Source organism: Rhagoletis zephyria, unplaced genomic scaffold, assembly GCF_001687245.7.
Source record: "Rhagoletis zephyria isolate East Lansing unplaced genomic scaffold, Rhagoletis_zephyria_1.1 Rzeph_scaffold_11906, whole genome shotgun sequence".
Taxonomy (NCBI): domain Eukaryota; kingdom Metazoa; phylum Arthropoda; class Insecta; order Diptera; family Tephritidae; genus Rhagoletis; species Rhagoletis zephyria.
This window is the reverse complement of record NW_016168981.1, coordinates 4,866-17,592: the sequence shown is the minus strand read 5'-3', so window position 1 is coordinate 17,592 and position 12,727 is coordinate 4,866. Positions and strand designations below refer to the sequence as shown.

At 31.8% G+C, this 12,727-nt stretch overlaps 1 protein-coding gene across 1 annotated transcript; it reads right to left on the bottom strand.

The window, feature by feature from the left end:
* Positions 1–3,376: 3,376 nt before the first annotated feature.
* On the bottom strand, positions 3,377–8,751 carry LOC108377312 (uncharacterized protein DDB_G0288805-like; the record flags this gene model as incomplete). Its single annotated transcript, XM_017633572.1, has 2 exons — positions 6,944–8,751; positions 3,377–3,732 (listed from the first exon to the last, which is right to left on the bottom strand). Coding segments are annotated over exons 1-2 (894 nt in total), but the record flags the coding sequence as incomplete, so codon positions are not given.
* Positions 8,752–12,727: the final 3,976 nt, after the last annotated feature.

The window sequence follows — 12,727 nt, the reverse complement described above, 5'->3', positions numbered from 1 at the left end:
TGCTGAGTTGGGCGAACGTTCCAAAAGCTGCTATTCAATCGCTTGTTTTGTATGGAAAAAGGTTTCACATGCAAATGGATTTTAACAATTCAGAATTTTTGTGAGAAAAAATTAAAAATATTTGACATTTTCGAGACCAAATAATTTGAAAATAAATCAAATCAGCTGCTCTACTGATACTACCTGTTCAATGTACCTTGGTGCTAGCCATAAAAAATCTGATAGCAGGGGCCTTTTGTACGTCAATTAAAAACTTGATTAATTTACTGGTTCAAGGTAACATCAAACAGGGCTATTGACACATAAAGTTCTTCACCAGTTCACCAGAGAAAAGGAATCAGAACGCTTCGTAATTTTATGTTGTACTGGGCGTATGAGTAACATTTTATTGGCAAATATGTTGAACCTCCGACGGTAATCAGAGGATGCTTGATCAATGGCAGACCGTTATACAATTAAATATATGTACATACATGTATGCATACACATGTAAATGTAACACATATATATTTTTTTAGTATCTAAAGAAAGGTTATGCAATACTAAACAATCAGATTGTGGTGTTACGAGCATTAAAACGGGGCGGTAGAAGTGGTGTACCTCAAAATAGACGCCTGACTCTGTACATATGTATATGTATATGTATATGTTACTTACTATAATTAAATTTTTAACATTGAAACTGCGCTTAGAATTTATTAAAGGCAAAATATAAAAGAACAGTATCTAAAATAATTTAAGCAGACAGGTTATTGTGAAAAACTCAGAAAAAAAAAAATTTTTGAAATTTGGCAGCTAATGCATGTGAAGAGATGTGCGACAATAGATATAAATGAAATATCGCTAGCTTAGAAAGAAAAGTTGCTAAGCCCCATTTTAAAAATTTTACAGAAGAGGAAAAAATCTTCCTATAGCCATTTTCTTTAACTATTTCGCAAGACTTTGAATCAAACATTTTGCGCGTTTAAAGCAAAGCAAAACTCCATAAGAATCAGAAGGATTCGATATTTATTAAAAGATGTCGTATTATTTTGGCCTTATCGGATTTGTGGTGCTTCTTTTGGACTTAGCAAATTTTCCTTTTATTGCTTATGAAGAGGAAAAAATAAAACAAGTACCTTTATAATCTTCGAAACGATGCGTATTCAATTTCTTTAGCCTCCTATATCAAAATATGAGTTTTCATAAAAAGTGGACTTAGCAACTTTTCACTCTAAGCTATCGATATGTATGTGATACAAAGCGGACTTCTTTGAATTGTTTACTAATACAAGTGACAATTTAAATGTTTGCTCAAAATTAAAAAAAAAAGTATTGTTAAGTAAAATTCGTGGGAATTCGATAAATCATTTAAGTAATATACACTTGTATACTTAATTAATTTTCTCCACTTTATCATCAGATGCGACAAAATTTTCGTGGAACTTTCCGCTAAAATGCTAACTTTCGTACAAGCGTATATGTAGTTTTATATAGCTTATTTAACACGCTGCTATGAAAATGTCAATAAGCGAATTTATATTAACATACATGTGTACGTTTAATATGATGTGTTGTCGCAATCTCAGACAATAGCGCAATCTGTTGTGCCATTAAAGTAGGAGAAAATAAAATTGAAATACATACATAACAAATCAGTGTGTCGAGAGTTTGTTTTATTTTCATTTTTTTTTTTTTTTTTTTTTTTTTGACTTAGGATAAGTATGAATTTTATACGCTTATGGCTAGTCATTAAATGAAGCTCAAACACGACAAGAGATAACATGCCGACTAACTGTGTTTGCATTATGTATGCACGAATATGTGTAAGAACACAAGTTATTACATACATATATACATACATACATAATATTTACATACATATGTATGTATAATAATGCATCTGCTTTTAGCTTAAACTTCACTCACAGCTGTTTGAAAATGTGCTCTTTGATTCTGTTGCTGGACTTTTTATTTTCATTTTAATTACCGCGATTGCACTTAATTTATAATAATTTCGTTAGTTATAGATATTTCACCTTTAATTATCAATAACAAGTGGTATTTATGTATGTCTTTCTCAGCTTATAGGGGAATAACTTGTGGAGGAAGCCGGAATAGCCTGCGCTTAAACACCGAACATCTGATGAGCTTACTGAGGAAGGACGCAAGGCCTAAAAGCTCTAAAAGGATGCGGTTAATAAAACCAGAAGAAGATCACGCTGAAGTGCATCTGAAAGTGTTTAAACCTCAAGGTATGCCATACAGGTCACATCTTGCAGAATTGAAGAGTGGCCAATACGAATGGAGCGAAAAAAACAAGTTTGCAGTTCACACGCGGTACAAGTGAAACCTTCATGACACTAAACTACGAAAGAAGTGTAAGGAGTGCTATAATTAATTTTATTTATTTTAAAGCAGACAACCTCTTGATTTTTTTTTATAAAGTGAATTTCGTGTGCTGATTTAGCATTATTTTTTGCGTTAAAAAACCATTACCGAAACCAAGGAAAGGCGTGATAAATACTATGGAGATTCTGCCTCAACAATTTCAATGGTTAAAAAGTGGTTTACAGACCCGTTGTGGTCGTACCAGTGACTGTGAACGTTTAGATCGCCCTAAAGAGGATGTCCCCCCAGAAAGCGCCCATAAAATTCATTGAGTGATATTGGACGATCGGACGAGGAAAGTGTGTAAGGTGGCTGAGTAAATATCTATCCGCGCGATGTGACCATTTAAAAGGTGTGTTTTGCGATTTTCAGCCATAATCCGTATGGCGAAGCATGGATCCTTGCAGCATAGATAACTTGCATGAATAAAGTTGTATTTTTATTTCTGTCGAAATGAATTCTTTAACCTAATGTAAATGAATCTACCAGATTAAAGTCATCGAAAAAAAGATATTGTACGTGGGGGAAAAAAATCAGAAAAATCAACCGAAGTTAGACTTTTGGTTTCTTTCAAAAGTGTTTTTTTTGTTTGTATCCATAATTGCATGCTCATTCATCTATTACTTAATTGTGTATTAAGGAATCTAGTGACTATAATATTCTTATCGTATTTTTAATTGCATTCTCTTCAAACTCTAAGTTGTATGTAGTATGTTATTATACCAAATAAGTGCGCAATTAATGTGAAAATTTTAACACACCCGAACGTACGTCTATGTATGGGGTACTCGTACATACATACATACATATGTGAACAAGTAAAAATAATAAAAAGTGATAAGTAATAGTCAGCTACATAACTTCACAAATTCATTTCCCACATGGCACACGCAATTAAAGTGGCATTTAACCATTTCACATGCAACGTATGAAAATTTTAGTTTTTATTTTTGACTTTCTAATAATAACGAAACGCCTACATTTCATTTTGTAAAATGCAACTCACCTCTACACGCCCGAGTATAATGCCCGCACCGATTGTACCAACGCCAGCCAAAAAGAACGGTATCGACACCTGCAACAATATTGAGGACCATTTCTCCTGTTTAATGCCCGGTCGATTTAGCGCCAATTTCTCATCACTGCTACCAGGCACACCGGCGATACTGCTTGCATCTAATGCACCGATGCTGCTGCCACCACCGCCTGCACCACCGCCACCGCCGCCACCGCCACCACTACTTCCACGACCACCACCCGTGCCAGGATCTGGTTCTGAGGATGCTATGGACGTCGTGATGATTGAGCTTAGTGAACCAGTCGTCGATTGTGGTAGACCGGACAACTTGTCATTGTCGGTGTCTGGAAAAGAGAGTATGGGAAAAAAAATCGACAAAAAGAAAGAGAAAGGGAAAAGAGATGAGAATTAAACATTAAATTAACTAAAAATTAGGTGGGTAAAAAATTAAGTAGGTAAAAAATAAATAAATGTATATATAAATATCATAAAAGTTTTGTTTATATTTATTTATTGTCTTATATCTAAATTAAAGCGCATACACGCAAATGCTTAGACAAACGAAGCGAAAAAATCGTGCAGCAACAAAAAGGGGTTGTATGAGCAGCAGCTCAATTAAATTGGCTTGACTTATTGATGGCTCAATTAAAACTAACTCAGCAGTGAATTATCAAACATACTTACAAGCATTTACGTTGCGCAGGTAATTGTGCACTGAAAAAGTTCATATGTTTGTATAAGTATACATATGTATGTGTGTGTATAAAAATGTTTAAATATACCCACCAGACAATTTTTGTTGCCGGAAATAAGAAAACTTGTCGCCCTCAGCAACAAATTTATTGCCGGCAATATCGCCATCGTATCGATTTCTTATTACCAGTCGCCCTAAAACGTCCGCCGCAGGCAACTTGCCTGGGCGAGTCGTTTTCTTATTACCTGAATGTGTCGTTTTATTATTGCTACAGGCGATATTTGAATACTAATTTCTTGCAACAATTTTTGAATACAAACTTATAATTTGTAAACGAAATTAACTATTTTCGTCGCTATGGAGCTTCCTATTTTTTCAACCTGTCTTGGGCATAAATTAGATGTTTTTGAAGAATCCTGTTGACGCGAAGCTCATAAGTTTGGGATTTCTCACTACGGCTATAAATCGGCGAGTCACCAATTTGTTGCCATTGACGATTGTTGCCTATTCCTCATGTTTAGCATGGTGGGTATTTTCGTAGGAATTCAAGTTGCAGTAAAGTTCAAATTTTTGGTTCTTCACTTTTATCGATAAAATAAATGAAAAACTTTGCTACAAGTATAACTCTGAGTCACGCAAAACTTTAATTACTACTATTCGTTTTGGTAAAAACTTAACTCAAATGACAAGTGCATACATATGCACATAGTACACTATAGAGCAAGAGTGAACTTTTATACGTCATTCCTGCAGTACCAAGTAATAAAGCAAATCAAATAAATGTTTTTGGTATTTATTTGTTGCTCACATTTCTGAAAAATTTGTTCTAGAGAAATTCGAAATATTTTTAATTTGAGAATGCTCTTTGTTATATTATTTATCTGAATGTTTATCTAATGAATTATTCCTTTACTATTTTTGATGAGTATTTTGGGCATCACCCTGTTGAAGCATGGAATATTGTAAATTGTTTTTCGCTGCCACTGTAGCTAAGCGATTAGTGGTGTGTACTACTTACTTGCCATTCGACAAGAACTTACTGACACCTCTAAGAAATCATTTGATTAACCCTTACAAAATGACATTAACTTATAAAATTTTTTTTTTATTGTTTGTGAATCAATTAACAAAGATACTGGCTAAATACACCAACGTTGAAAGAAAATTTGATTATTCTCGAAGACGTACTTGAATAAACTATGTTCTTATTTTAATAATTAAGAATGATAAAAGCCTTAGAACGGTTAAATTATTTATATTAGAGTATAGCAAAATCATTAGTTAAACTTAACTACAGAACCACTTCTGGCTACCGACTTGATTCAGTAAAACATTTAACTAAAATTCTCTCATCTACTCTTGTTTAAAGCAGAGTTATTTGGGATTCCTAACGGTCTTTTTGATTTACCCTTAATGGATAGGAAAAAAATTGTTTATGGAAACAACTACTCTTTCGTGATGATTGTTGCTAGATCCGCTGTAATAATGTAATGAAAATATTTAAACCGAAAGAAAGTTGAAGTAGTTAATATATCGCCAAAAAATATGTGATCAATAAAAGGAGACAACCATAACAAGCCTTAAGTTATGCCAGAGATACATATATTTTTGAGGCGAGGAAAAGAAAGAAGTGAGTTAAACTAAAACTTATGCCTTCATATCTCTTGTATCCTCCTTGAGATGGTAATAAAAAAATCAGTTTCTAATTTCTTGGCATTTTACAAGAGATTAAGGCGCCAAAATCCATGGACGAAGATGACACATCTCTACAACGGATTAATAGTTACACTGCCAAAACAAAGTATTTGCACAGCAAATTTTTCACAATATATACAAAAACTTTTATTCTAATATTTTTCCGCCAATTTTGTATAAAAATATGGTTCATTCCACAACAAAAAACATAAAAATATAATTTCTAAACCTTGTGCAAAACTCGCGAAAACTCAGCAAATTTTCGTCAAAATTTTCAACTTTTTAATGAGATTTTTTAGAATTTTTTTGAGTATGCAGTTTTGCAGCCCATTAAATTCTAGTAAAAATGCAAGTTCGGATTTAGTCAAAAATCGCGTTGATTTTTGGGATTTTTTTGTTTGTTGAAGGTGTATTGCAGTTTTTCCATATAAAGTATTTTCGAAAAAATTTTTTGTATGGAAGAGACTGCGTGAAAAAAAAATTGCCAAAAATCAAAAATCCTAGCTACTTAAAACTTGCACTTTATTATAATAGAATTGATTGGGCTACAAATCTGCATACTCAAAAAAATCCAAATAATCTGATTAAAAATTTGCTGACTTTTCGCGAGTTTTGCACAAAGTTTAGCAATTATATTCTTACGTTTTTTGTTGTAGAATGAACCATATTTTTATACGAAATTAGCGGAAAAATATTAGAATGAAAATAGTTGCATATGTAGTGAAAAATTAGCTGTGCCAATACTTTGTTCCGGCAGTGTATGTTAATTGTGAGATAAATTTCTGAGCAAACTGGAACTTTTTAATTAATAAAAAAATTAAATAAAAAAATATATTATACGAGTACAGACATCCGACATATAGAACATAGAAATATTAATAAACAGTTCATCAAAAGAAGTGTAAAAAGGAATAAAATGCAATTGAATAGGAAAAGTACAATGCGAGTAAGAAAAGATAGTGACAATACTTAGGTAGATATTAAAAAAAATATACTACGTAAAAAAGTAATAGTTAAAAAAAATTGCTTATGTACATATGTAAATAAAAAAAAAATAGTAGAAGTAATAGCTAAAATTTTTTTTTTATTTCTTCTTTCAAATAATAAATAATGCTTGTGTAACTTGTTTGCAGTTGTATGTTGTTGTAACTTTTTGTGCAACTCACCATTTCCATATATTGTATATAATCTAAATTTATCGTCCTGTGCCTGATGTTGTTGTGAATCTTTTTGTAATTGTTGTTGTTGTTGTGGTATTGATGGCGCTAAGGGTTGTGGCAATGGCACTGCCAACGACAATGGCAACGTATAACGATATTGTCCGTGAGGCACGCCATTATTGCTGATATAATAGGGTGTGTTGTTGTGGTTTGTGTTATTGTTATTGTTGTTGTTGTTGTTCTTTGTTTGTTTGTTAGAATTGTGTTTACTCAACGGGCGGACATTTAATTCATTTTTAGCATTATTCCTTAAAATGAATTCATCATCATCATCATTGCTAGTGGGATTTGTATTGACTGTATTTGTGGAGACAGATATAAAGTCGGGACTATCGGCGATGTTTGTTGTGGCCGTTTCTGGTGTAGTTGTTGCTTGGAAGCCATTATTGATTGCGCCATCATCGGACAATTTAAGATAATCATCGCTGTTGTTGGCCACCAAAGACAAATGCGGATGCGTTTGTTTCTTACTTGGCGACGGCATTTTTATAAATTTATTTTTTAGTTTTTAGTTTTTAGTTTATTATATTTTTTTTTAATTTAAAAATTATTACTTTTATTTAGTTAGATTTTTTTTTTTTTTAATAAATAAAATGTGTGATGATTTATGGGCAAGGAATGCAATCACTTAGCATTTTCGTATGCTTACTTGCGATTTGTGCTCAGATTTTAATTAAATTTAATTAATATAATTAAATTATTATTATTCCTTTTTTAAGCAAGATGAATTTAATTGAAATGCCCTTTCTAACTGAAAGTCAGTTGGAGGAAATACTTAAAGTTTTGCGAACAAAACTAAATTACAGTTAATTGAGCTATTTAACAAAAGTTAAATACATAAATTGACTACGAAACAGAAATGTCGTTTCACTTCTAAGTGAAAATTAATTTAAATTTGACTAAGAAATTAAGTTTTCGCACTAATTTATTTAAGCGTATTAAAGGCAATGAAAGCGCCAATTTCTTGTGTTTATTTTATTTTTTTACAAAAATTACAAAATTTTTTTGAGAATTTGTTTTTTTTTAGAACTCGCGCAACTCACATGTGTTGTTACACCTTGGAAATACGAAAATACTTTACACAATAATACTAAATTACAAATGAAAACAACAGTATCACACACAATTTTTTAATGTAACTAAAATTTGTTTATAAATTAGTACTTAAAGTTTTAATAAAATTATTTGATAACTTCAATATAAATTTTTGCTTTAAACTTTATATGGCGAAGATTTCCGTGCATACAGCGATAGGTTCTGTTGACCTCATTTGGCTTACATCTTCGTGGCGATTTTGTGGGCGTGTCTCTTGTGGGTCGGCGGCTTACGTCGACAGTGCGAGCAGAGACACGGTTTCGGTGCGAATATCGAAAAGTAGGCAATCGAAGTAGAAAGTGTGGTGTGTACGCGCGCTTGGTGAAACCTATTTTGGTAGCTGTTTTTGTTTGTTTTGTTTGTTTCTGCTGTTTCCAGTGCTTGCGATTGTTGAAGGTTTTGTGTGTTTAGGAATTTTTTAAGTTAGTGTGTTGTAAATGAATAGAAAATAGCACAAAATTTGTCGAGTGAAAGAAGAGTCGAGTGAAAAGTGTGTAGATTTTAGGATGGTTGAATTGATTTTTGTCGGTTAAATATATCTTTGCCAGGTTTAACTGATATACTGGCTTCTGTTCGCGAGACAGAAGTGCGCCTGCGGCTTTAGTCACCGGACCGTTGATATGGCTAAAGGAATAGATGAGAAGCAGAAAAAAAGAAACGTTGGTTGCAGGGGCAATTTTTTTTTTTTAATTTTTTTTTAGGGTTAACTAGTTTTTTGAGTTTTTCGCATATTAGTAAAAACGTAAAAAAGTTTTGCATATTTTTAGCGCATTGTAAAGGTTTTACGATTTCAAGACCCTAGCTTTTTTTTTAAACTTGATTCGATGTTGAAAAAATAAATTTTGGTTCTGTTGGAAACTATTCGCAAGAAAATATGAACGAAGAGTTAAAAAAAGATATATGTATGTATATGTATACACTTATACACTGCATACCCAACATTTTTCTAAAAATTCTGAATAAAAAGTTTAAAATTTTTGGGTGCAAATGTTAAAGTTCGTTGAGTTTTCATAATTTTTGTACGAAGTATGAAATGTGGATTTATGTGGCGCTGGTTAGGTAAAGCCCTTGACTTTTATAAACATTAAATATTAAAAGGAAAATAGCCAAAACTAGTGAAAATGTCACTTGACTTAATCAGCTGACCACAAGGGTTTATGTAGACACATCCCGAAAAAGTCCAATACTTTGCTTGATGTTTTCGCTGTTGTAGCTGGTCAGAAAAAACTTACACATTTTACTTAAACTGGTAATTTTTTTTAGTTACTGTTTGCTGTCACAACAGTAATTTCAATAATTTGTTAAACGAGTTCATGTACATATGTACGTATGTACATAAATATCCGCAAATTGTGAATTCAGTATTCCAAAAATTCTGGGAATTCAGTAATTAATTGAGTAAAAAATGTGCATTATTAAAAAGTTTTAAATTTATTTAGAAACCTATGTACGTTAATAAATATTTTGCGTATTTTATTTTAACAGAGAGAATGATATAAGAAAAGAATTTAATTCCTTGGAAATGGCCAATGCAAATATTTTAAGTTAGTTTTAAAAAAGCAACAGCTTAAAATACGATAAGCTAGGAATTAAGTCACAAACACCACAGAGGTGGTCAAAGTTTGATTGCGTTTTTTAAATGAATTGTTGGAACTGGATTTCTTCTTACAAATATGCATACATACATATGTACATAGTTAAGTAGTTATGTTTGAATTTGTTTAATTCAATACTTTTTCCCTAAAAGCGGTTAAAAAATTCGCTATTCGCTTGCTTTAACTTCGTGTGCGGTTCGAAAATCTGCGCGAGTATGCTATACGGCAGGTCCAACATACATATATACATATGAACTGGTTTAAAATTTGCAATTATCATAAATTAATATTAATGGCTTGTGTGATCGTGCAGACGCATCAAATTCTGTACACAAAAACATGTACATTAGGATACAACATTCTGCGTAAAAAAAAAAAAAAAATCGGTACTGTTTTTCCATCGGAATTAGAAAATGTACTCTATTTTAAGAATTCTGCCAAAATATTTTGGATAAAAGATTAAGCCAACGTATGCTGAACTGATTTGAAAATATGTGCCTCCAAAACAAACATTGATTATTTTATGAAGATTATTTAATAAGAATTCAGTGTTAATTTTTCGTTAGTCTGTAAAGTACTTTGTACTGTAGAAAATAAATAAATAAAATATGTTTAAAAAAAAACTTGTATAAAATTTCCTCAGCTTAAACTCTATCGTCACTAGACACGAATAAAGCGCGCTGGTGTGTTGACGGCAAAAAAAAACGCGTAAAAAAAATTGGCGAAAAAACCGTTTAAGAAAAACTTTGGCGAAGAAAGACGCGTAAACTAGTTGACGGCGAAGAAAGACGTGTAAATATAAATTTATACCTGGCCAAGGACTGTCACTTAAGCATCATTTCCCAAAAACTCTTTTATCGTTTCTTTTTTCGACGTCAACGATGTTAAGAGTCTTTCTTCGCTGAAGTTTTTTATGCGTCGTTTTTCGCGTTCAAGTCTTGAGCTCGCGCCTTTATACGTGTCTGGTGACGCTATCATCTGCGGAGAGTTTTTGGTTTTATTTTTTTTTAATTTTATGTATAAAAAACTCGATTTTTAGAGATACATATTTTCAAACCGGTCTATGTCCCGTAAATCTTAATCATTTCAAAATATTATTTCGGTGGAAGTGGTACAATATAAGTCATTTTATAGCTCCGGTGGAAAACCCGTACCTTTTTTTTTGGTGAGGCACCCTAATATATATACAACCATATATGCATGCATAAATTAGTATTGAATGGTGTGACCATTGGAAGCGTCTTCAAGTTTTTGCTAATTTCTTAAGCCGCTAAAAGTGTTTTAATAGCATGATGATACTAATGAATCGAAAAAAGAACTATAAATAAGTATTGTAACGAAAAATAAAACTATGTTAATTAAAAACAAAAGTAGCGGGAAGAAATTGGCGTCTTTCAAATTTAATAATACCAATATTCTTTTAGCACATGCGTAAACTTTTTGATAAGAAAAAAGGTAGTAGACAGGAACGAGGTCGCACGCATGGATTATGATACTACAATGAAATGATCCTTCGACTCGAGTTTAATCTAAATTTTCAACTCATTCAGATTTTTTTGAATTTTTTCGAGTACGCAGTTTATTAGCCCATTAAATTCCAGGGTAATAATGTGCAAGCTTTAAATGTCTAAAGAATTGCGTTGATTTTTAATATTTTTTTTCTGACTGCATTACAAATTTTTTTCCATACAAAATATTTTCGACAATTTTTTTTATGGAAAAAAATGCGTCATGCAGTCAGAAAAAATATTATCACAATGCGATTGTTTAGCAATTTAAAACATGCAAATTATTACTCTAGAATTGAATGGGCAATATTAAACTGCATACTCAAAAAAATTCTAAAAAATCTGAATAAAAAGTTGAAAATTTAGCCGAAACTTTGCAGATTTTTTATAATTTTGGCACAAACTTTGAAATGTAGATTTATATGGTGGTTGTTATATAATGAGCTAGACTCTCAACACTGTAAATTGTTTCATTTAAACTACATAAGTAAGCTGCCGTTTAAATACAGTGATCTACTACTTGTGTCACACACGGCGTATGAGTAACATTTTACTAAAAAGCATTGAGTTAAAGTACACAAGTTTCATGGTTATACACATTCGTACATAAATACATATTTATGTAAGTATTTATTACTGTTCTCGTACAGTATTTACAGTTTTAACATTATTTCAAACACTTCAAATGTTTTTTACTAGTTATACTACCATTTGTTTTATTAGAAACCTACTGAAGTTGTTGGCAAGCCACGAATACCATGGAATATAGATAGGTAACCCCGTCTTCAGCTTCAAAAAGTGTCCCGTCTTGTATACAAGTAGGTGCTATTCAAGCTATTAGTGCCAGCAGTTTTATCAGCTTCAGTATAAATAATCATTTTTATTACGTAAATTGTCTATAAAATAATATGTCGGTTGTATATTGCACGTATAGTAAGTAAATTATGCCAATGAAGTTCAGTTTATCTCCGCAGATAACTGTTATGTGCCACAATTGTCAATGACGGTACGAATGGTTATTGTATGTATACATACATAAGTACCTACATAAATGAATATATGAGCGCCTAGGGCGTGTTGGATGTGCATAGAGGGTAGATATGTACATACATACATTAGACTACATCACTCCCCATACAAAAAAAAAAAAAAACGGTACTGTGTTTCCGTGGGAATTATAAAATCTATTATATTTTAAGACTTGCATCAAAACATTTGGGAAGAATATTAAGATTTACGTGAGCTGGAGACCGATTCTAAAATACCTCCAAAACTGGAGTTTTTCATGAAAAAAAATTGTTTCGTAAAGAATTTTTTGAAAAAAAAAAAAATCCCCCCAGATGACAAAACAGTTTAAGCTTAAAAATCTGAATAAAAATATTAACACACATTTTTAACGGAATCGTAATGATACGATTTTTGATGCTGTTTTTTATCTTTCTTCAAAGATTGGTATAACAAAAACTTCTGATTTAGACTTACGATGTACCATTGGAAAGGTATTTTCTCACCCTTTTTATTTTTTGCAAATA